The 23,272-nt window shown below is 33.6% G+C and overlaps 2 protein-coding genes and 2 long non-coding RNA genes across 6 annotated transcripts; 3 read left to right on the top strand and 1 right to left on the bottom strand.

Moving 5' to 3' along the window:
- Nucleotides 1-8,066: 8,066 nt before the first annotated feature.
- LOC140866483 (uncharacterized) lies at nt 8,067-9,944 on the top strand. 2 transcript variants are annotated; one of them, XR_012144903.1, is made up of 4 exons: nt 8,076-8,166; nt 8,277-8,595; nt 8,778-9,110; nt 9,361-9,944. It is a non-coding gene; the product is annotated as an uncharacterized lncRNA (long non-coding RNA). The 2 variants fall into 2 exon arrangements; XR_012144902.1 differs by having other exon boundaries at nt 8,067-8,595.
- A 1,465-nt stretch (nt 9,945-11,409) lies between these two features.
- Nucleotides 11,410-13,908, bottom strand: LOC140864432 (uncharacterized). Its single transcript, XR_012144221.1, has 3 exons — nt 13,772-13,908; nt 12,473-12,698; nt 11,410-11,894 (listed from the first exon to the last, which is right to left on the bottom strand). It is a non-coding gene; the product is annotated as an uncharacterized lncRNA (long non-coding RNA).
- Nucleotides 13,909-13,917: 9 nt separating this feature from the next.
- On the top strand, nt 13,918-17,861 carry LOC140864431 (uncharacterized). Of its 2 annotated transcripts, none has more exons than XM_073268609.1 (5): nt 13,918-14,426; nt 14,655-15,062; nt 15,316-15,408; nt 16,190-16,329; nt 17,307-17,861. In XM_073268609.1, exons 1-5 carry the CDS (start codon nt 14,052-14,054, stop codon nt 17,746-17,748), a joined length of 1,458 nt encoding a protein of 485 aa, XP_073124710.1. In that variant the 5' UTR covers nt 13,918-14,051; the 3' UTR covers nt 17,749-17,861. The 2 variants fall into 2 exon arrangements, with proteins under 2 accessions (XP_073124710.1, XP_073124709.1); XM_073268608.1 differs by having other exon boundaries at nt 17,301-17,861.
- A 2,026-nt stretch (nt 17,862-19,887) lies between these two features.
- Nucleotides 19,888-21,824, top strand: LOC140864430 (uncharacterized). The gene has a single exon (XM_073268607.1). It carries the CDS (start codon nt 19,918-19,920, stop codon nt 21,787-21,789), a length of 1,872 nt encoding a protein of 623 aa, XP_073124708.1. The 5' UTR covers nt 19,888-19,917; the 3' UTR covers nt 21,790-21,824.
- The last annotated feature ends 1,448 nt before the right edge of the window (nt 21,825-23,272 follow it).

Raw genomic sequence — 23,272 nt, 5'->3', positions numbered from 1 at the left:
ACATATATATATCACTGTTTTAAAAGGCGCTGCCTAGGCGCTAGGCTGTCTATGTCTCTAGGCGTTATCCGCCTAATCTCCCGCCTAGGTGGCGCCCAAGACGCCTAGGCTGACAAAACGCTGCCTAGGCGAACAAAATCCTCCTAGGCGGTTACTATTTTTTGCAAAAAAAAAAATAATAAAAAACTAAAAGAGAAAGTGGAGACGCGAGAAACAAACACGAAAAGAAAGAAAAAGCGCAAAAAAAAGCCGCCTAGGCTGACAAAACGCCGTCTAGGCGAACAAAAATCCGCCTAGGCGGTTACTATTTTTTTGCAAATAAAATAATAATAATAAAAAACTAAAAGAGAGAGTGGCGACGCGAGAACCAAACACGGAAAGAAAGAAAAAGCGCAAAAAAGAGTCAAGCAAAAAATTAAATCTCATATTACATATGAAGACTTGATATTTATTAATATATATGTAATTGTTGTTGTTATTATTATTATTATTAATAAAATTTTATAAGAGTTTCGTACAAAAACTGAAAAACATAAGACATAAAATTTATATTTTATAGTAAAACTCATGAATTTTTCAAATTATTTATTATTTAGATTTAAAAATAAAAAACGCCTAGGTCCCGCCTAGGCGACCCACCGCCTAGCGTTTTTTAGAACATTGATATATATACTATCTATAATATATAATAAAGTATCAACCCCTTAGAGTAACTAACTTGGTAATTTAATGAATGAACAAAAATACCCTTATTTATTTCATCAAATAAAATTTGTTACAACAAACTTATTTAAGTAAATTTAAACACTAAAATGATTTGTTAATTATAATCAATATCTTAAATATTTTCTTAAAAAACATGTTAGAGATAATTTTTTAAAGAAAAATTTGTGCACGCGATAATTCACGTGCGTGATTTGCTGGTGTGGGGACCTCGGGTTGCTAATCTCATCTTAGGGCAATAAACCATTAATAAACAATTAATCATAGCATAAAAGAATATTAAAACCAAGAGCTAAAAAAATATATATATTTTTTTTAGAATGAGCCCCTCGCTCGATCGGTAAAACTTGTCCGATCGAGCGAGCCAAAATATTCTGCTCTCGGGTCTGAACAAAAATGGCCTCGCTCGATCGGTGAAATGTTACCGATCGAGCGAGCAACAAAAAGCTCAACCTCTGTTTTGCAAAATAAGGCCTCGCTCGATCCGTCGATATTAACCGATCGAGCGGGCTCCAAAATACTGGAAATCTGCTGCATCAAAAAGGTTGTCAAGTAATATACATGCATTGGCAAATAAATCCTATCTCATAAATACATCAATTCAAGAGAATATAAACTAGGATTTATCAACTAACAACATGTACAAGATCTCTGTTTTCTAACATGTTGGCATACAATACATTTCATCTACTTAAAACCCGAGTCCTCACTTGCTACTGTTCTTGCTGCTATCCAAGCCAACTCTAGCTTGATCATGCCCCCAACCTGATGCAATGCACATACAAACAAAGCAACAGCCGGATAGCTCCGGTGAGAATAAATCTCAGTATAAATGCATGCATATACATCATTTAAACATATAACTAATTCACATCTTGAATTAACATAACATGCTAGCATTTATAAACGCATAATCTAAACCCTAGAAGTCTCTAGGTTAATGCATAAATGCAATGCATGTGCCAAAGAATAGGCTAGCAAAGCTGATACCAATAAAGCTTGGTTCTTTGGGATCCCGAGGAATAAAATAGCTCTCAAACTACCGACACGCCCATTCGAGGCAGCATCAAGTATTTTACTCCTCTGACTTTGGTGCAACTATAGTGAGTCTTCTGGCTCTGAACATAAATCCATATTCTGTGTCATGAGTCAAGCTGACTCTAGAAATAAATCTACATTCCATGCCACTCACTACAGCTCTCCAAACGTCATCTGCACTCTAGGCGATGGCTGCCCTCTGTGCTATTAAGGCTGGAGTTCAAGATGAATGCAACATAAGTTGTATGCATTAAAAGCTATAAAACACCTTGAACACTTGCTCAATAACCAACTAAGCAAAACAAAGCAGCTAATCACATAAAGATAGCAATAAATCTGCAAGCATCTCATAAAACATGTAAAACATGTTCAATACAGCAAATAATACAAATCAGCTTACATAGGTAAACATATACATAAATGTTCTGGGAAATTCAAGAAAATAGCTATCCTGAATAATCTATCCCATTTATTTAAACGTAAATCATAACATATATAAAAACAGGCAAGTATGTGATTTTAGGCAACTCGATAAGCAAAACAATCTCGAGTTATTCTGCCCATCTTATTAATGTCTATTCATACCTGCATTTCTGATTCAAATAGCTGACACTCTGTCAATTCTTGATCAACTACAAGCTGTCCAAATCTGACATCAAATTCTGCTTATTTCAATCAGTGCTACTTGAAGGTATTCTTTATTCAACTTCAAACACTTCAAGTCATTCGAACTCGAACTCGTCAATTCAACTTCGATAATCTTCAAATCAAATCTGCAATAATGTATAACATATCTAAACATCAATTTCCAATCTGAATCGATGTTTCTTTAAAGCTGATACAGTTCAAATCTAACTAACACAATCGAAATTCAAACCGACGTCACAACTATTCGAGTTCGATAAATCTTTCAATTCAAATATCATTATACCTTCATTCTAAATATAACCACATATTCAATTCATCCACTAAACACTTGAATATGAGCTCTAGACATATAGAATGAATAACAATTCAAAATCTTGAACCGGCGGCATAACGATATGACTTCGGTCTATCCAAAAGCTTAAACATCATTTAGACAATCATATCAATCACATATCATCACTACTTCTAGCAGCAAATAACGTGAACATCATCCCCTAAAAATCATAATTGCTATAATTCTTTCAATATTCCAAAACATGTCCAAACGACGATCTTTTCTCGATCCGTCTTAGATATACTATCGTCGTATATGCTAGAACATGTTTATACAATCAAATCTTAATTCTAACAACAACATAAAATTCAAATATGGTAGAACTTCATAAAACTTACGTCAAAACGTAGCACTCGGAGCTGTGATCGCAAATATACGATCAATCGGAAATTCTACCGGGCGGATTGAAAGATATCGGAGCTTAAAGGGTTGAAAATGGCTTTGGGAACCCTTTTCTCATCTCTCTCGGCCACTTCTGGATTTGTGGGTGACTTAATCTGATTCCCACGTTTAAAAATAAATATATATCCACTTATTTGCATTTTGGCCCCTAAACTTTGGCCTAATTGCAATTCAGTCCCCGAACAAGCGATTTAATTCAATTTCAATCCTAAATAATTTAAGAATATTAGAATTCAAGTCTAAAATCTAAATATTCTCAAATTAAATATTCTTGGATTAAAATTAAATCATTTTGGACATTATTGCATTTTAGTCCCTGAATTGCTCAATATTTACAAATTGGCCCTTTCTCGGATTTTATCCTCAAAATTCATTCTTGATATTTATCATCTTGGAATTCACATCTTAAATTCCATAAATATCAATTGCAAATATTTTTAATCTTTTAATTTAAGAATTCCGGATAATAAACTTCTTAAAATCCAAAAATCCTCAAATTAAATATGTCTGACCCGAAATTGAAATTTCTAATTTCGTAACTTCTTCAAATAAATATTTTCTCATATCCGGAATTTAAATCTTAAATCCCGTCATTAAAAACTTAATATTTTCGGGCCTTACATTTCCTCCCCTCTAAGGAATGATTTCGTCCTCGAAATCGCATCGATCTTACTGCTGATTCTCGTAAGCTGTGTAGCTGACTGAAGTAATACTGATTTCAATTTTCTGAGCTTTCGATATCTATTCTGATATCTTCTCTTCTATCGTATCTTAATCTTCTTTCTGATTGCTTCTGCAATCCTATCAATTCGCATTAACATATAATCACTGAGTTAACTTATATCTAAGTTGCTCTTTCTCGTGATCTAACTCTGTATCAGTTAGTCTGTCTTGCTTACAATCTTCTCGACTTTTGTTGTATCTGAATTGAATGCACATACATGTTCTAGCTGATATTCTTCAGCCAATGCATATGGATAACAATTCATCTATCTGAGTATTAATCAATAAGCTAGATCAAATACTCACAGGAATCAATTCTGAAATTTCTTTCTGAACCTAATGATGCTCGAAAACAGAACTTCTTAATTGATCATTCTGTTCAGGCTTGAAAATCTATATCTATTGCTCATTTGCTAATTCTGTCTATGCTGTTCTGTTCGTATTTTGTTCAAAGCAATCTTCACATTCTCTATCTTTTCTTGACTCATAACTGGTTTGATAGCTGAAAAGATCGTTCAATAGACAAACAATTCTGTATCTTTGATTAATCAATCATCAAAATACTGTCTTGATCTTTATCTAATTGCTATCACAGGAATTATAGTACTCACGTGGCAAATAATCAATCAACTAGTATCGAATCTAGTACTATAGTTCTGAGTATATCCTCGGAAATCTGGATAATCACATCTGATAGTCCACTAATCAGAGGATAATATACTGAAATCTCATACAACCAAACACTCAGAATATCTGACAATCAATGCCACAATCTAGAAAACAAATCTAAAGTCTCTATCTCGACAATAGATTTCACTAATTCATGTAATCTGATCATCTTGCTAATGCATAACCAGTATCTTTTATGGTTGTATCATATCTAATACACCATATTCTTGAATCTGTCGAAATCGACTACAATCTAAATTTGCACAATCATGACGATTCAAGTAGATTTGAACTAAAGTTGTTCGTAAAGTTGATCTTCTTTCAACTTTTATGTAACTAATCTGTTACATAACTCACTTGAGTTCTTCTTTTTTGCTTCTTTTACTGGAATTCTAATATTGATAACGTCAATTCTGTCGTATCTGCTTTCATTTCTTTCACTAATACTTATTTCCAAGTAATACTACATGTAAATCATACATGTTTAGACAACTGAATGGATATTAAATCTGTTGTCATATACCTCTGTCAAAATATAATATTCCATATCTAAAATATCTGGCATAAACAAACGATTAGTCACTGCAAAAATTCATCGGTTTTGCTCTGCTGTCTTATCTCATATCTTAATCTTGCATTCTCAATCAATAGTCTATTGCTTGATCTAAGATCAATGTTGCTTTTATCTTTCCAAACCAATCGAGTTTAGCTTGGATCACAACAATTCTGATCATGTAATTATCTATCAAGCATAAACATTCAACAAGTATAGATCTGTACCCAATAAATCCATCAATTATCTAAAACCCATAAATCTTGCTGATGGTCTAAATCTGAATTTCTATCAGTTACGAGCCAAATACTTCAAGATATACTGAATAAACACATCAAATAATCAAGAATTCTCAAATTTCAAATCAAAGGAACTCGCTCAAGTCAAGGTCACCCAAAATCAAATATTCTGAATGACAAAATCTGCAAAGTGAAAACAACTCACTTGCATATCAAAACTTAAAGCGAGTAAAGCAAATCAGACTCTAGCAAAGGAATAAGAGTCCATCAAACTCGATCGAGTTCGAATGCAAAAACCTCAGAATCGATAGCAAGAAATTCAAGAATCATGATTTCTATGATGGAATAGCTTCAGCAAACTGGAAGAAAAATCTCAACTGTAACTGATTTTTCTGATTCTCTAATGATATGAGTTCATTTATTAATTTTGAGCTGACAATAGTCGAATATAATCTTTTCGACATAACTTATCGTCATAGAATCATTTCGGTACTACATAATTCTTTTCTACTCAATCTGCTAGCTGTTTCTGAAGTTTTTCAGATCAAGTAATGCTCTTCTATACAAGTTGTCATAATACTTTCGTACTAGACACCACTCTCAAAAGAATTGCATTCATGTCATAGAAAAGTCGAAATAGGCTTGAACTATTTCTGTACATTCTAACCACTGGCATAGCTGTCAATTCTAGGTTAATGCTGTACTAGTTCAGTATATCGACTAGACTTCTACTGACATTCTTCTACAGTCAACATGATCTAATCAGTACCGAAATAACAAAATCTTATGTCTGAAACTCATATCATACATTTCTATACATTTCTATTGCTTTACCATTGCACAAATTTCTAGCTTAATATCTCATATCTGATATCAGTACATTCAATCTTATTTCCTCAATTCTCTATTGCATCGTCTATAACTAGTCTTGCACATGCATTCCATCTACTTAAAGACAAAATCTCAGCAAATACAATAAATAAAGGCTCATCAGATACAGATTATAGCATAACAAATCACTGATCTATGAATGTATGCTATATAATCAATATACAAGTGGTTAACTAAAATTAACTCACTTACCTGTAATATTCTTATCTGATACAACTTGAGCCTCATTTTCTGTACTTGCTTAGCCTATGACATTATCTGTCATTCAACTGTTCTCTTGATCTGTTTCAGCTAGGGGACTTATGCTTATATTTCTTCATCTGCTGGTGTTTAAGCTAAATCGATTTTTACTGATGTTGCCACTATCTCTTGCTTCATAGCTATACTGCTATGGAAGTAGTAGTGAAGGTGATGATCATAATTGTGAGGCATGAATAAACATTCAACTCTGCCTCGTACTACCGGTTCATGATTTTGTTCTTCTCTGGCTTGAAATCAACTTATACTTCTATTCTGCAAAGTCTACTGTTCTATCTTCTTTAGCATATACAAAAAGAAACAATTCTGTTTACTTACCTGCCAAACAATTTCAGTACTTTTTCTGGCTTCACCAACTTCTTGCTAAGTCCTGGAGTTGATATCAATCGGAAATTCTACCGGGCGGATTGAAAGATATCGGAGCTTAAAGGGTTGAAAATGGCTTTGGGAACCCTTTTCTCATCTCTCTCGGCCACTTATGGATTTGTGGGTGACTTAATCTGATTCCCACGTTTAAAAATAAATATATATCCACTTATTTGCATTTTGGCCCCTAAACTTTGGCCTAATTGCAATTCAGTCCCCGAACAAGCGATTTAATTCAATTTCAATCCTAAATAATTTAAGAATATTAGAATTCAAGTCTAAACTCTAAATATTCTCAAATTAAATATTCTTGGATTAAAATTAAATCATTTTGGACATTATTGCATTTTAGTCCCTGAATTGCTCAATATTTACAAATTGGCCCTTTCTCGGATTTTATCCTCAAAATTCATTCTTGATATTTATCATCTTGGAATTCACATCTTAAATTCCATAAATATCAATTGCAAATATTTTTAATCTTTTAATTTAAGAATTCCGGATAATAAACTTCTTAAAATCCGAAAATCCTCAAATTAAATATGTCTAACCCGAAATTGAAATTTCTAATTTCGTAACTTTTTCAAATAAATATTTTCTCATATCCGGAATTTAAATCTTAAATCCCGTCATTAAGAACTTAATATTTTCGGGCCTTACAGCTGGTATATATAATTCTAACAGTGTGTTTGAATGCTTAAAAAATAGAATTTGGAATTGGATTTGGAATTGAAATTGAATTTTAAATACATGAAATTGGAATTCCATTTTGGTGTTTGACAAAAAGTTAAAATATATTTTGGAATTGATAGTATAAATTTTATATAAATGATATTTTGTAAATTTTTTTTGAAGAAAACTTAAAATTTATAACTAACGTATAAACATTTATTTTTAAAAATAATTTAATTATATTTATAAACCCAAATCCCATGAAATCCGACCAGTTTTATAAGGATTTCATTTAGTTAAATCAATCCCATCAAATCCCATCAAATACCAATCTCGTTTTGAAATTTCGTTTTGCCAAATACTAAAACGGTATTTTCAGTTCCAAACCCCATCAAATTCCATATAAATCCGTGATTCCAAATACAGTGTAAAGAGTATGAGACTGTTTCACAGAGAGACGGGTCAACCCAACAAATAAAATTACCCGGTTAGTTTTAAATCGGATCTTCAATAATTTGGTCAGATACCTCGTTTCTCTCTTTCTCGAACCTGCGGCTGGGCCAATTCTTCTCTCTCGCGAAACTCTTGGTCAAATTGAAAGCTCAAGGCCGATTCTACATTTCTCTCTCGCGAATTTCTTTGCAGCGCATGTGAGTCTCTTCCCTGCTCTGTTTCTGAATTTTATTGTCGATTCTAGTTGTTTTTTCCATAATTTCTGAAATTGTTTTTGTCGATTTCTGGGACACGCTAATTGAACAAGCCGAACAAGGTGTTGATTACTTTACGATTCATTCTAGAGTTCTGCTCCGGTACATCCCTCTAACAGGTATGAGGATGACCGGAATCGTTTCTTGTGGAGGGTCCATTCATGCAAAATGGTGCCTAACATATCACAAAGATAACTTTGCGTATGAGCATTGGGATGGATTCTAGACATTTGTAATCAGTATGATATATCATTATCAATCGGTGATCGATTGAGTCCTGGATCAATTTATGATGCTAATGATACTGCTCAGTTCGTATAACTCTTAACTCAAGGAGAATTGACCCGAAGAGCTTGGGAAAAGGATGTACAGGTAACAAAAAGAAATTTTATTACCTGTACTAGTAGTTTGGAAATATGAAGGTCACTTGACACTTTAGTAATCCCCAAGCTATTATTTTATTTTATCGTAAAACTTTATTTTATAATGTCATACTGGGTATTATGGACGTAATTTGATTGATCAATCGAATAATATTGATTTCACCTGAACAGGATAATGTCGGCGTAGAGAGTGTGCGTATTTTTTCTTGTGCTTGCACAGGCCTGGAGGTTCATCATTTGCTTCAGGACATCGACTCGATTCTTTTTTCTTGTGCTTGCCACAGGCCTGGAGGTTCATCCTTTGGTTCAGGGCATCGACTCGATTCTTTTGCAGCTTCTGGTTTATACCAGGGGAGTGGTGTGTCCTTTGTTCTGCTTAGATGTGGAATAAATGAGTTGCAATGAGACGATTGTGACTCCAGCTAGTTGCAATTTCTATAAGGTGCCTAAAGGATGCACACTTCACCTTTCAGATGGGAATTCGGTGTATTGTGGTTAGGAAATGTAAGTTTCTGTCTTTGAGTTAAGCTTAAACCTTGTACTTGTATCCATGTAATAAGAACACATCATGTGAATAAATTCGCGGAATGTAATCTTGCTAAAATGTGAATGATTCAAACAATATTGTTCCATTAATTAATAGATATGAAAAGCTCCTGGGAGATAGTAATATCCAATGATAAAATATTTCTTGCAATTGTTGTATAATTATGTCCAGATAGATTATTTGAACTGATTTTGTTTTTACCCGCAGAAGTTGTATTTAATAAATAATGGGTCGAGGAGGTTGTAGCGGTGGAGGGCAGAGTTCATTGGGGTATCCTTTTGGAGATGGTGGAGCCCCTGCTCCAAAATCTTCTACAAACACAGTGGAAGCTCCTCCTCAAAACTCGTCTACTATGGTTAGTCATGTACAACATAAGGTTCTAGCTGCTGCACCATCACCAGCTGCTGCTGCTGCTACTACGAAACTGATTCCGGCTTGCGCTCATGGAAACCAAACAAACAACTACCTCCGAGCTGAAGGCCAGAAATGTGTAGACAAATTTGTTCTGACTTTTTTCGGATGTAATCGGGGTTCTGGAGTTTGTGTAATCATCTAGATATATGTGTCATATGCTGTGGCTTTGTGATGTTGAGTTGAAATCTAGGTTATACAATCTTGCATATTCATTGTCATTGTCCGAATCATCAATGTCCTCATTATTCATCTTGTTGTCTAGTACCGTATGTGTTATTCTCACGGAATCGGTGCATATATGTTTACTTGGTTTGCGTATCACTTTAACGAACTGTTTTTTTATCACTTATAATCCATCAATGTGTTGTAACAACCTTTTGTTTGTTCATTAGATCTAGTGAATTACATGTATGTATTAGGTGTTTCATGAGATCAAGTCGATCTATATAATATAGTGAGATTTTTGTAAATGATTGGCTATTGATGTATTGTCATAGGTTTCTCATTTGTCGAAAGTGGATCTGAAATCTAAATCGATGCATTTATGCTAGTTTCCTTGTGTTTACTTTTTGTTTCTTTCAAGGCATCAATGATCAAATTGATTGTGAATCCATTTAATCAAATTGAATCTAAAAAATAATTTTTTTTATCATCGTTTCCTCTGCTAAACAGAGATTAGAAAACTAAGCATATGTTTATTTGACTTAAAAGTATCACATTTTATGTAAAAAAATATTAGTTTTCATTGCAAAAGTATTACTTTTTATATCAAATTATTATTTTATAAAAAATTAAGAATACCTTGAGACCTTAATGACATCTTAATAATTTGTAACTTAATATGGAAACACTAACTTCATACAACGTTCCATTAATATTTATAACCAGAATAATTGAATATAAAATAAAGTATTACCTTTTTCCTGTTAAAAATATTATTTTTTCGATCAAAAGTATTAGTTTTTCTGTTATACGTATTACTTTTAAAATATGTTAATTTGATATAAAAAGTATTAGTTTTCTTCTGAAAGATATTATTTTTTAATAAAAGTATTATTTTTTATGATAACATTTTTATTTCTAGTATACAATTTTGACATAAAAAGTATTACATTTTTTTGTAAAAAGTATTAGTTTTTCTAGTAAAGGTATTACCTCTTATGTAAGCTAATTGATCATAAAAAGTATTAGTTTTCCTTTGAAAAGTATTTATTTGTATAATAAAAGTATTAGTTTTTCTGTTAAAAATATTGGTTCCATTGTTCGCTAATTTGACATAAAAATATTATTTTTTTAGTCTAACGTATTATTTTTTATGTGCAAAGTATTAGTTTTTGTGATAAATGTATTACTTCTAATGAATGCTAATTTGACATAATTTTTTTTTTTTTCTAAAGTATTACTTTTTTTGTCAAAGGTATTATATATTTTGTTAAAAGTATTACTTCTAACATATGCGTTTACATGTCAAAATTAATGCATTTTTATTTGACATGACATTAATATTTTTTTATGTTAAAATTATTATTTTTTTGTCAAACGTATTAGTTTTTTTTTTTTGTTAAAAATATTACTTCCTTCGTATGCTAATTTGACATAAAAATATTACTTTTTTGGTCAAAAATATTAATCTTTATGATACAAGTATTACTTTTAAATATGATAATTTGACAAATATCTTATTTTTCCTGTGAAAAATATTAGTTTTTATGTGAAAAATATTAATTTTCATTGAATAAATATTACTTTTTATATCCAAAAATTACTTTGCAAAAAAATTGAGAATATATTGACGACTTAATGACATTCTAATAAACCATAACCAAGAACTTCCAAAATCGTTAAAAATATCATTCCATGCAGCAAAGGGTAAAGTCTTAACACTTTTACAAGGAAAGTCTACCGAAAGTGTCTTTGCGCAAATTATATCTTTCCCTACAAACATCCTAGAACTTGTATCATAATATCTTAAATGATAGAATGTTAAACTCAAAGGTCTAATGATAATCATAATATCAATGCGAAAATATAAAATATTCAACTTGGACAGTACATTTGATACATGGTGGGAGTATCCCAACATGGATCACTACAATCGTTCATGTTTTCCCAGTATTCGTTATGCCATTCATTGCATATAGTGAAAGGGGTAAAAGCCTATGACTTGAACTTTATGCTCCTTCGTGTCGTTCTTTCTCAAATTCAGAATTCCGTCACTACTCTTGTACAGGAAAGTCGCCCCATGAGATCGTCTAGCTACACCGTCTGCAACACCATCATCAGCAAAAGTGACAACCAAATCCTCGATGACCAGTCCTCTTGGGGTCCTATGCAGAGTAGAACGACAATTCACACAATTCGTATGGATTCTGACAGTTTCCAACAACGCTGACATACAAGCATAATGATACAGAAACTTGGCTAGGAAAAAAAACAAAAATAGCATGACATGGATATGGTATGCAGAAGATCAAGGTAACCAATAATTTAAAGATGATTGCATTAAAAGAAGGTAAACTAGATACATGTGCACTTCTAAAAATTATAAATAAAATTTCAAGACTTTTTCATTCAACTGTGTGGCCACCATGAAACCCCTAAAATTCGCCATCTCTGCAATCCGTTTGGTCGAATTAATGAAACCACGACAATATTGAAATCAAATAGTATTTCCAATCACAAAACTATGTTCAAAGCCAGAATGTGAAACCGAAAAATCAATCTCTGTGTCATGATGTATTTAGTCTACCAACTACCCTGCTCACCGCCGAAGTCGAAGGAGGCATGTTAAGATTAAAACACCATACACAAACTAAGGCATGCCACATATTAAAAAAACAATAGCAAACAATCTACAACAACAAGCTATAGTAAAAAAGAAAACAATTTACTAAAAACGGGGTACCTTGTAAGCCGGCATTTACAGAGAAGAATGCAGCAGTCATTACAGGCCTGTATGCTAACTGTCCCAAAACAATTTTCTTAATCGTCGAAAAAAAATCACGGCTTGGGAAAACTCTGGACGCGAAATTGAACAAGTAATGTAATGAAGGCCCCAACATAATCATCCCATATCCAGCCATCCTCAAAGTCCTCACGAAATCATACTCCGACGACTCTCCAACCAATGTCTGCATCAAAAAAATTAGATCGAATCAAGTTCTACATAAACAAATAGAAGAAAAACAGAAAATGGGTATAAATATTTTTCCCCTTATTTCAGGGTACCAATGGAATATTAGAAATACAGACAAAACATTTTTAATTTGTGATCAATCAACTCATTTTTTGTTTTACTGTTAGTTGAGTGGCACTAAACAAATGAAATTTTCCAAGGAAAAATTATGGTAAGAAAGACAAAAATTCAGGACTAGATCAGCAACTTATTAGTAAGGAAACAACGTAAACTAAGTGAAACTACTGGAACGTCAATTGGTAAACAGTCCATACAACCGGAAGAAATAAACCTTGAGCTATCACTCCTTGTTTCGCATGCATTTAGGACTACACTAGGCATCTGGACAGATTGATTAATTTACCCCTACCACATGCCCACATTGAAATTAACACAGCAAAACCACAAACTTGTGACATTGAGTTCCCAAAACAAGAACAACACTTTTCAAAATGATTCACAATCAATGAATATAATTCAGGGCATAATCTGCTAGTTTGACAACCATATTAGCAAACTTCATCAAGTTGATCAAAGATAACCCTAATTCTTCAATTGATATCTAATTGTTGGTGATAGTGATACCACACTTATTTGAGTGGCAGAAAGAGTTTTTTTATATATATATATATATATATTTTTTTTTAGAAAAAAAAATCTTTTGCTGGAGGATGCAATGCTCCAACAAGTTTTTGAGACTCGTACAAAATAAACTTATGGAAAAACTAAGCAGAGCTTTAAAAACAAAACTAGAGGTTAATTAATGAGAGCCACTAATCCAGAGTGTCGTCCCTTTCTCTTGGCCTCTTTCATTCTGTGAGTGAATCTTGGTTGGCTTCTTGATAATGAAACCATCCTTGACCAACTTTATAATATTTTGTCGAGAGTTGGCCATGGAGATTTCGTTGGCTTCATTGGCCTCAGTGTACAAATTTCAAGCGGATGAGTAGGAATTCGAAGACGATGACAATCGAACGAAAAATCTCGAAAAATATATACAGATTCGTTGAAAGGAAGAAGGAATCTCACCTCAGTGTACGTAGCTTCGTTCTTCAATGTAGCAGCGAGCGATCTTCTCAATGGGTGAGAGCGATTCGAGAAGGAGAAGCGGGGTAAAAGAGAGATGAAAGTAGAGAAACTAGGGGACGAATTGGGAGAAACCAAATTAGAACGATGGGTCTAAATAAAGCGGGTTAGATCCGACTCTGTTAGAGTCCGTCTCACGAAATATGACCCATGTGACGGCGAGTCAATCCTAAAATAGCCGAAAACAAATTCTTGGAACACATCACATTGGCTGCATAGAGCTATGCAGTCGCCACGCATTGATGCCTTCAAAACCTTCATCAATCTTCCTCGAACCATTCATCATCTGCAACTGCTAGGGATTCACACAAATTCCTCTTCCTCGGCTTCTATTTCATGTGATTGTAATGACCATATTAGTGTTCGGACTCAGGGGAGGCGTCATGGGGAATTTAGGGTTCGTAGTAAAAGGGCCAAAGGGAAGGAGAATGTATGGAGTGTCGATAATGAGATGGCGAAGGTTGACAAGGAGAAGGCGAGGTTAAGTAGGAGGAAAAGTAAACAAGGGAAGAGGGTGAGGAATGTGAATAGGAAGGGTGATAGAGTTATGGTGTCTGCTTCTATGTTAATGGAAGTAGAAACACTTCTGCAAATGCAGGTAATATTAGTCGATGCTTTCAAGATTCTTCTTCTTCTTTTATGTTGTCATTCTGGAATTGATATTTTATATGCTATGTGGTGAAGTTATTGCAATGTTGAGATTGAATTTGTTTGCTTCAGTGGATTTTCAATTTAATGGTTTAATTCAAAAGGGCTTCCCTCCTTTCCCCCTCTTCTCCACAAACCATGTACTTTGTTTAATCCAAGTATGGTATCATTGTTTCAGGAACCAGTTATTCTTCCTGCATGGAACACATTTACAAGTAGTGTTAGTGGAATATGGAAGGGTGTGGGAGCTGTGTTTTCTCCTATCACTGCCAAAATGGAGCCAATTGATATTGGGAGCAGGAATGAGAACCTATTTGACTGCTATACCGTTTCACGTCTTGACGTGGTTCCATCTACTTCTGGGACTCAAAAATCTCAAATTCAGAGGAAAATTAATTGGGTTACATTGAATACTTATGGTGAAGCTCAGCATAGTGGAATTAGTCTAGGATACAATGACCAAGATGGCTCTGTTGGAAAATTGAACGGTCACCATTTGCCTAATATTGATTCCTTTGACTTTGGAAGTAGTGATGTCATGGAAGAAGATGTAATGGGATTGGAACCTGGGCTTGTCTTCTTTGAGGTAGTATCAGATATTATGCATTTGTGCCTTATATCGATTTCCTAGTTTTTATTTGTCGGTAGCTAAACATGCGACATGGTTATTTTTTGGATAGAGCAAATAAATCCGTTTACCAAAACTGAAGAAAATAATGTGTAAGTTACTTCGAATGGATAATTCATGGAAGCTTATGATGTTTGTAGTCAACTAATGATACGTAAGCAGCTTGATCAAGGATTTGTTCATCAAATGTTTTTCAAAAATGAATTTGCAGGATGGATCTTATTCGAGAGGTCCAGTGGATATTCCGATTGCTGGATTGGATGAATCCAGTTATTTCCTTTCCCCCACTCTCAAATTTGAACAAGTATGTTGATTTCCTCGAGTTTCTTTTTCTTTTTGCTTTTGTCTCGTGGATCCCTTATTGTTTAATCATAGTATTAGAACACTCTGTTGTAGTGACTTTGCTACATTTGATTTCCCAACAATAGAAATAACTTACCAAAATACCAAGAATTAGTACAGTAGGATGATCAGAGTTAGAAAGTTTTACTTTGTATCATAAATGGATGGAGCATTTGAAAATGTTGAAGTGCTTTCCGGCTTGAAAATCTAAATATATTGATAACTGAAGCCTGAAGGTCTGCACTACCTTTTTCCTACCCTTCCTAGTTATGTGGTCAATCCTAACCTTTCTTCTTAATTCAGTTAATCCTAATTATTTTTATAAATTTGTTGCCACTTTTAAATGAATCTGTTGTTTTGATGGAAAGATTTAACTATAAGCTAGAAGAGTTCTTGGTGAATCTTGGGAACCATTTATTGCCATGGTTCTCCATCTGTTTCCATGCCTTAGCTCTGTTCTTTATTACTTGTATTGATAAAGTGTCAAGTATCTGTCTTGTTTCTGTTGTCAATTTGGATTGTTATTTTTTGTTAACAATAATTTTTTATTTGATCGCCAATATTTACTTCTTTTCTTCCTGTTTTTATTTCTCCGCTCTTTCTGGTTCTGAACCATAAAATATGTGAATGTCAAGAACTGGACGTATGTGCCTGTTTTTTGGTAAACTTGTTTATGATGGAAAAATATTTCTTTCACTGCCATTGAATGAACAAGGAGATGATCTTTCCTGTTTCTTTTCTAGTGTTTGGTTAAAGGTTGCCACAGTAGGTTGCGGGTTGTGCATACCGTAGAATTCAGTGATTCAGGTTCAGATATCCAAATACTGAGGGTTGCCATTTATGAAGAAAAATGGGTTAGTCCAGCCAACATTTCTGAATCCAGGTGTGGTAGATCAATAATTTTTTTTGTATTTTAATGCAGTTCAAGTTTTACCAATATGTTACTAAAGGCTAATAACCATGAAAGAGACAATAAACAAGGCATAATTATTTTATTCAACTCTTCAAAGATAGATATTATACAGCCTGATGTTTCAGAATATATAAAGACTTCTACAACTAAAAGATAAGATATCAATCTAATTTAAAATTAAAATAAAGAGATAAACCAAGCTACTTATCCTAACAATCTTATCAACAGTTACAAACTTCCTTTTACTCCTTCCACGAGCTATTACGGAACAAGTTGGTTGAGGAACAAGATTTTATTGTTTGCTGACAAGCTTTGTCTAAATTACTGTATGTATGCATTGTGGTCTGTGGATCCTGGAACTAGGTTATGAATTTTCCTAAAATCTATTCCACCAATGCTAATTTTGTTGGCCATGTTTGAAACTTGTGTAGTTTATGAAAACACCAGGCACATGGCAATAAACATTTTGAAAACTCTCCGGAACTAGTTAGATAATTAGGGGACAACGGTTAAGCTACCTGAAAAGATTTCAGCTTCATGATGCTATTTTTCTAAAAGTTATTTCTCAACATTTATAGTACACACATCAGTTTTAGCTTAATGACCATCCAGATCTTTTAACTTCGCATTTCCGCTGGTTAAAAAATATTGTGACTATCCTGTGTCTAGTCGCCATTGCCTGGCTTGTTTTGCCTTTATAATCAAACAGGTGGATTTTCATAACTCTTGGCAACCTTAATGTTGTTTTGAGAATAACTGGAAAATTTGTTGGCATGTTTAAAACTTGACCCAAAAGTTGGGCCTTCCGCTGAAGAGATGTGTGGTTCTTCCTCTATTTCATAAATAACTTTGGACTGCACTATTTCTCAAGAGCTTTTGGTTATCAATTATATCCTCTCCCTGTTCGACTTTGATTTAGCTTATATTTTCAATTTTTGTAGCAACAGCGAGTCCGAGCTTGACCTGAAGCCATTTTCCCAAAGGAGAAGAGTCCAACCCTCACAACTTACCGGATCCTGGAAAGTATTTGAAATAAGCGCCACACCAGTTTATAATGAGGATATTCCAATACAAGAAACGGACGACACGCCTTATGTATATCTTTGCATGGAAAACCTGAAAAAGAGAAGCTACCCAGAAAGTCTCGTGCACTTTGGTGAGGAAGAAATGCTGGATATGCAAGATGTCGCTGTCCTGTGGCTGCCAGGAGGCGTTACCGCCTATGTGGATGTAAAGAAAGATGGAATCCTCTGTATTGGTGTTGGTTGGTATTCGGATGAAGGGATCAACCTTGTAATGGAAAGGGATTATGGGATGGATGGGAAATTCAAGGAAGTCAGATGGAAATCTGAAATGAAGAGAAGATGGTCTAATCCTCCCCCTATGTGATATGTATCGTTTTTTGGACACTTTTTTTTTCATAGTTTCCTGGAAATATATAATCAAAAGAATGTAAGAGATTAATGTTCATTAATTAATAATAATGGATGAATTTAATATTTTGGAAATTAAAGTAAATAATTAAATTTTATTCCCTTTAAATTAATAATTCCTAACACACTTGCATATAGGGGTGAGCAAAATTTCGGTTAAACTGAATTAACTGATCGAACCGACTCAATTCGAAAATTCGGTTTGGTTAATTCGGAAATTCGATTTTTGTGTTCGAAAATTTCGGTTAAATCGGTTATTTCGGTTCGGTTTTCGGTTTTCTTAAAAGAAAATTCGGTTAATTCGGTTAATCGAATTATAAAATAATTAAATTTTGAATTATTTTTATTAGGCCTTATATATAATTTATAATATATTTTTAATGTGTTTATCTTTAATATTTTACTTGATTTTTGTTATTTTAATTTTTTAAGCTTAATATATTTTTATAATGATAAAAATATTATATTTCAATTATTAATTTTATAAAATTTCTTATTTTATAATTTTTTTTAAAAAAATTCGGTTAATTCGGTTACCATTTTTAATTCGGTTTGGTTAAATCGGTTTTAGCATAAATTCGGTTTGGTTCAATTAGCCAAAAAATAATTTGGTTTTGGTTAATTCGATTCGATTTTTGACCGAATTAATCGAATGTTCACCCCTACTTGCATACATGAGTAGACTTGATTTTGGTAAACGATATTCAAGTTTGCTAAGGAATAAGCAAGGTAAAAATAATTGTTTCGACTATAGAATTTAAAAGTGAAAAGAGGAAGTTAATTATGTTGTATTTTTTTGTATAATAATGAGTCAAGCTCTTATTCTATAATGTTTTTACTTTTGGATGTTACTGGATATATTTTTTAAATTTTGGTAATTTATTTTGGAGTTGGGGAAGATATTTATTGTAATTGAGTTTTAATTAAATCCGAGATTTCTTTTTAAACTTAGGATTTTTCTATCGGATGACTATAAGTTTTGATATAGATTTAAATGTTTACCGATGGATTTTAAATATTATGATGCAATATGTATTAGCGTCGTCTTTTAAAAATAAACAATTTTTACCAAAAAGAGAAGAAAGAAAGTAAGAAACAAAGAAATAAAATAAATTTTTTCAAAAGATGATTTTATTACTTTATAATTCCAGAATTTGCAAAGGGAAAAAATTGCAGACTTGGAGATCAAGCGAAGCTTGAGTTTGTCGGTGTGCTTTATTACATTTTTTGAGCAAATTAATGCATTTACTTGAACAAACGAACAACAAATATTAAAGATTGATTATATATATATATAGAATATAAAAACATATAATTTATTATTATTGTTATTTTTATATGAAGGTTGAGACTCTAGTGATCCGACTTTGTGACACTATTTAATTTTTACAAAAAAAAACCCGTCAACTTAGAAAATTAATGTTTTTATAATTTGAATTAATAAAAATAAATAAATTACAACTAACATATTTCATCTACTTTCAAAAAAGTTGAAATATACATATAATTCAACCAAATGATCTCTACGAATTACATATTTAATATGATGTTATCCAAATGATTATATTATATTACACATTATTAAATTATATGGCTATAAAAAAACTACAACTGTGTTCAAAAAATAAAAAAATAATAAATCTACTACTACAATCATTAAATGCACATATAGAAGAAATATTTAATTTATGTATTATACACATAATACGTGTACAATGTTCGTTGATATATATATATATAGGTAGATTCAACATAAAATATGAATAATATCTCAATGATAAATTTAATGTTTTATGATTTGTTACTTTAACAATATATATAATTAATTACATCTATGTGTAAAAATAGAAACCGTTAGATATATCACGCATAACCTATAAAATCTCTGCATCTTTAACCAAAAAGATATAAAATTTGAATTCTAATATTTTTTTAAATTGAACTAATTAAAATGAGGAACGACATGCCCACGAACTTTTTAGGAAGAAGTTTGAAAATAATAATAAATGATGATGCGTAGCTTCCAAGTAAAAATTCCACTATATAAAGTAACAAACAGGATGTACTCTCCAATCTCCATATATCCCACAACAAGCTTCTTCCATCGATCACACAAATACAATCAATGACAACCCTTTGCGGCCCCCCAGAGATCTACCACCAGCCACCCTCCGCCGCCACAGCCACAGCCACAGCCACAGCCACAGCCGGAAAAGATCCATTCATAGACCTCATGGTGTCAAATTTCAACACTACTTTTTCTACTATCCGCAACATTAACCACCCATTAATGGGTCTCACGGAGAACCTGTCCCCGACTTTTCTTTCCTCCGGCAATCCATTGCTTGATTTCTTCTTCCATGTCGTCCCGGACACGCCTCCGGAAAACTTGGTCCAGCTTCTGCAGCTTGCCTGGAAGGAGGACCCTTTGAAGACACTGAGGCTAGTTTGCAATCTGCGAGGAGTCCGTGGAACCGGCAAGTCCGATAAACAAGGATACTATACTGCTGCCTTGTGGCTTTACAAACATCATCCCAAAACCTTGGCTTCTAACGTCGCGTCTTTCGCCAAATTCGGATACCACAAGGATTTGCTAGAGATCCTCTTCCGTCTTCTTGAAGGTGCCCATGCTCGAGAATTGAGGAAAGCTTCTGTTAAAAGGGCTACGCCACGACGTCGTGGCCGAGGAAAAGCTGCAGGTAGAATAATGGCCAAAAGACCTAAAATTTTCCAGAAAATCAACTCGAATTTGTCCAGGGAAGAAAAAAGGATCACCTGGGCGAAAAGGGTCGTAGATAGATTTAACCAAGATCCTGATTTTAACTTCTTGCACGATCGAGTATCAGATTTTTTCGCAGAGAATTTGAGATCAGACATGAAGATGTTAAATTCGGGTGATATGTTCAAGATCAGCCTCGCCGCAAAATGGTGTCCCTCTTTGGATTCTTCTTTTGATAAAATCACCTTATTGTGCGAAACTATCGCAAGAAAAGTGTTTCCCAAGGAGGAGAATCCAGAATACCAAGGAATCGAGGACGCCCATTATGCCTATCGCGTGAGGGATCGCTTGAGGAAGCAAGTACTGGTGCCGCTGCGCAAGGCCTTGGAATTGCCGGAAGTTTACATAGGAGCCAATGATTGGGGATCCATTCCTTACAACAGGGTGGCTTCCGTGGCCATGAAATTGTACAAGGAAAAGTTCTTGAAGCATGACAAGGAAAGATTCCAGGAGTATCTCGACAAGGTGAAGACTGGTGGAGCAAAAATCGCAGCCGGTGCTTTGCTGCCACACGAGATTATCGCAGCAGTGGGAGACGGAGATGGCGGCCAAGTGGCGGAGCTTCAGTGGAAAAGAATGGTGGACGACTTGGCAAAGAAAGGGAAACTGAATAATTGCCTTGCTATATGTGATGTCTCCGGGAGTATGGAGGGAATACCGATGGAAGTCTCTGTTGCTCTGGGTGTTCTGGTGTCGGAACTGAACCAAGATCCTTGGAAAGGGAAGATCATCACATTCAGCCATGACCCGGAACTTCACATAATAGCAGGGGATTCTTTGGAATCCAAAACATCATTTGTTAGAAACATGGATTGGGGATACAACACTGATTTCCAGAAAGTTTTTGATTTAATACTGCGAGTGGCTGTGGATGGTGGGCTGAGGGAAGATCATATGATAAAGAGGCTGTTTGTGTTCAGTGACATGGAATTCGATCAGGCGTCGATGGTGCCATGGGAGACAGATTATGAGGCCATTGTGAGGAAGTTTAGGGCATATGGGTACGGAGATTGTGTGCCTGAGATTGTGTTTTGGAACTTGAGGAATTCCCAGGCGACGCCCGTGCCCGGGAACCAGGCCGGGGTTGCGCTTGTGAGTGGTTTTTCCAAGAATCTGATGAAACTGTTTTTGGAGGACGAGGGGCGTCTGAATCCTCAATCTGTCATGGAGGCTGCTATTTCTGGTGAAGAATACAAAGAGCTGGCTGTTGTAGATTGATTCATTTTATTGTATTTGCATATAAAGTTCACTAGTTTTATATAAAAAAGTTCAAATTTTTTTACTATATGAGTTCAATTTTAATTCACTGTTTAGATAACATACAATTGTGAAAAGTAGAACTGAAATATCATTTTGAAGGTTTTGGTACATAGGAATTTTGAAATGAATTTGGTATTTGATGGAGTTAATTGTATGAGAACCCAAAATCATCCGGGTCAGTTAATTTGATCAGTTATACTGATGAGAACTCATGTGTTTAGTGCATATAAAATGATTCTGATAAGTATTTGAAAATTTGTGGAACATTCAAATTCTTGACAACTAATAGGATCAAACCACATTTTATACTTGTACCACACGTGAAGGTACAACTCTATATTTTTTTTGTGAAATGTTTTCTGTCCTGTTTTAGTAGATTAAAAACAAAAAGGATCCAACATATGAAAATTGGACAAATAAATAAATTAATATATATACAATAAGAAGAGATATCTTAGGAAAAAATGATTTCACGAAGAATTAACGATGATGTCTCTAGACACCCGCAAGTTAACATATAAATATAAAAAAGTTATAGAAATATACAATGTAAAACATATAGCTGAGTATTCAGTTTGTAAACGAAAAAATCATTCAACACAAAAACTCATTTAAGACGATCTTATATGTCAAGTTTCTGAGAAGAAACTCCGACCTGACTTATGAAAAATATGATTTTTTTTATGTTAAAAATATTACTTTTCACTGAAAACATAGATCAAGTCGACTGTCTTACAAATATAAATCCGTGAGACCGTCTCACAAAAGACCAGCTCATTGTTCAATAAAGGTAGTAATTGTTCAATAAAGGTAGTAATGTGGCACACTACTTCCCTTGTTCAAGAAAATCCCGGTTTATTCCTAAATGGTTGATCATTTTAACGGTTCAGTCCTAAATGTTCCAACGTTCCTAGTCTCGTCCCAAATATTTCCAAAAAATTCCCGATTTGGTCCTTCAGTCACTTTGCTCGTTAAAACTAACTGTATATCCTTTTAAAAAATAACCCAAAACTCAAATCTTAAAACCCTAATTTGTGTAACATTCTGAAATATGGATCGATTTTTTTTTTTTTACTCACAAAATTCTTTCTTATTTCGATTTTCTCTTTCTATCTTGAAACGAAATCGACGATGTTGTTTAGAAGGTATGTATCTCCGGCTTCCTTGTAGATAAAATTTGTTCGAATTAACGGTTGTTCAGAGATTTACTACCAAATAATGCTTCAATGACCACTAATTCTTTTCAAAATCCTTTGGTTGAAAATCATATACCAAAGCCTACAATGCTAACAAGTAACTTTCATTGCAAAACTAAAATACAGAAAATTCGATTTTAAAAAAAATCTTATGCATGAAAATTTTCCCAAATTACAGTATAAAATGGTCTCTGTAGACCCAATCCAAGGAGAAAAAGATGTGAGAGAGTAATTCGGAGATTGAC

The sequence above is a fragment of the Henckelia pumila genome, chromosome 4 (assembly GCF_033568475.1).
Source record: "Henckelia pumila isolate YLH828 chromosome 4, ASM3356847v2, whole genome shotgun sequence".
Classification (NCBI taxonomy): domain Eukaryota; kingdom Viridiplantae; phylum Streptophyta; class Magnoliopsida; order Lamiales; family Gesneriaceae; genus Henckelia; species Henckelia pumila.
Note: the sequence above shows the minus strand (reverse complement) of the source record. Positions and strands in the feature narration are given on the sequence as shown.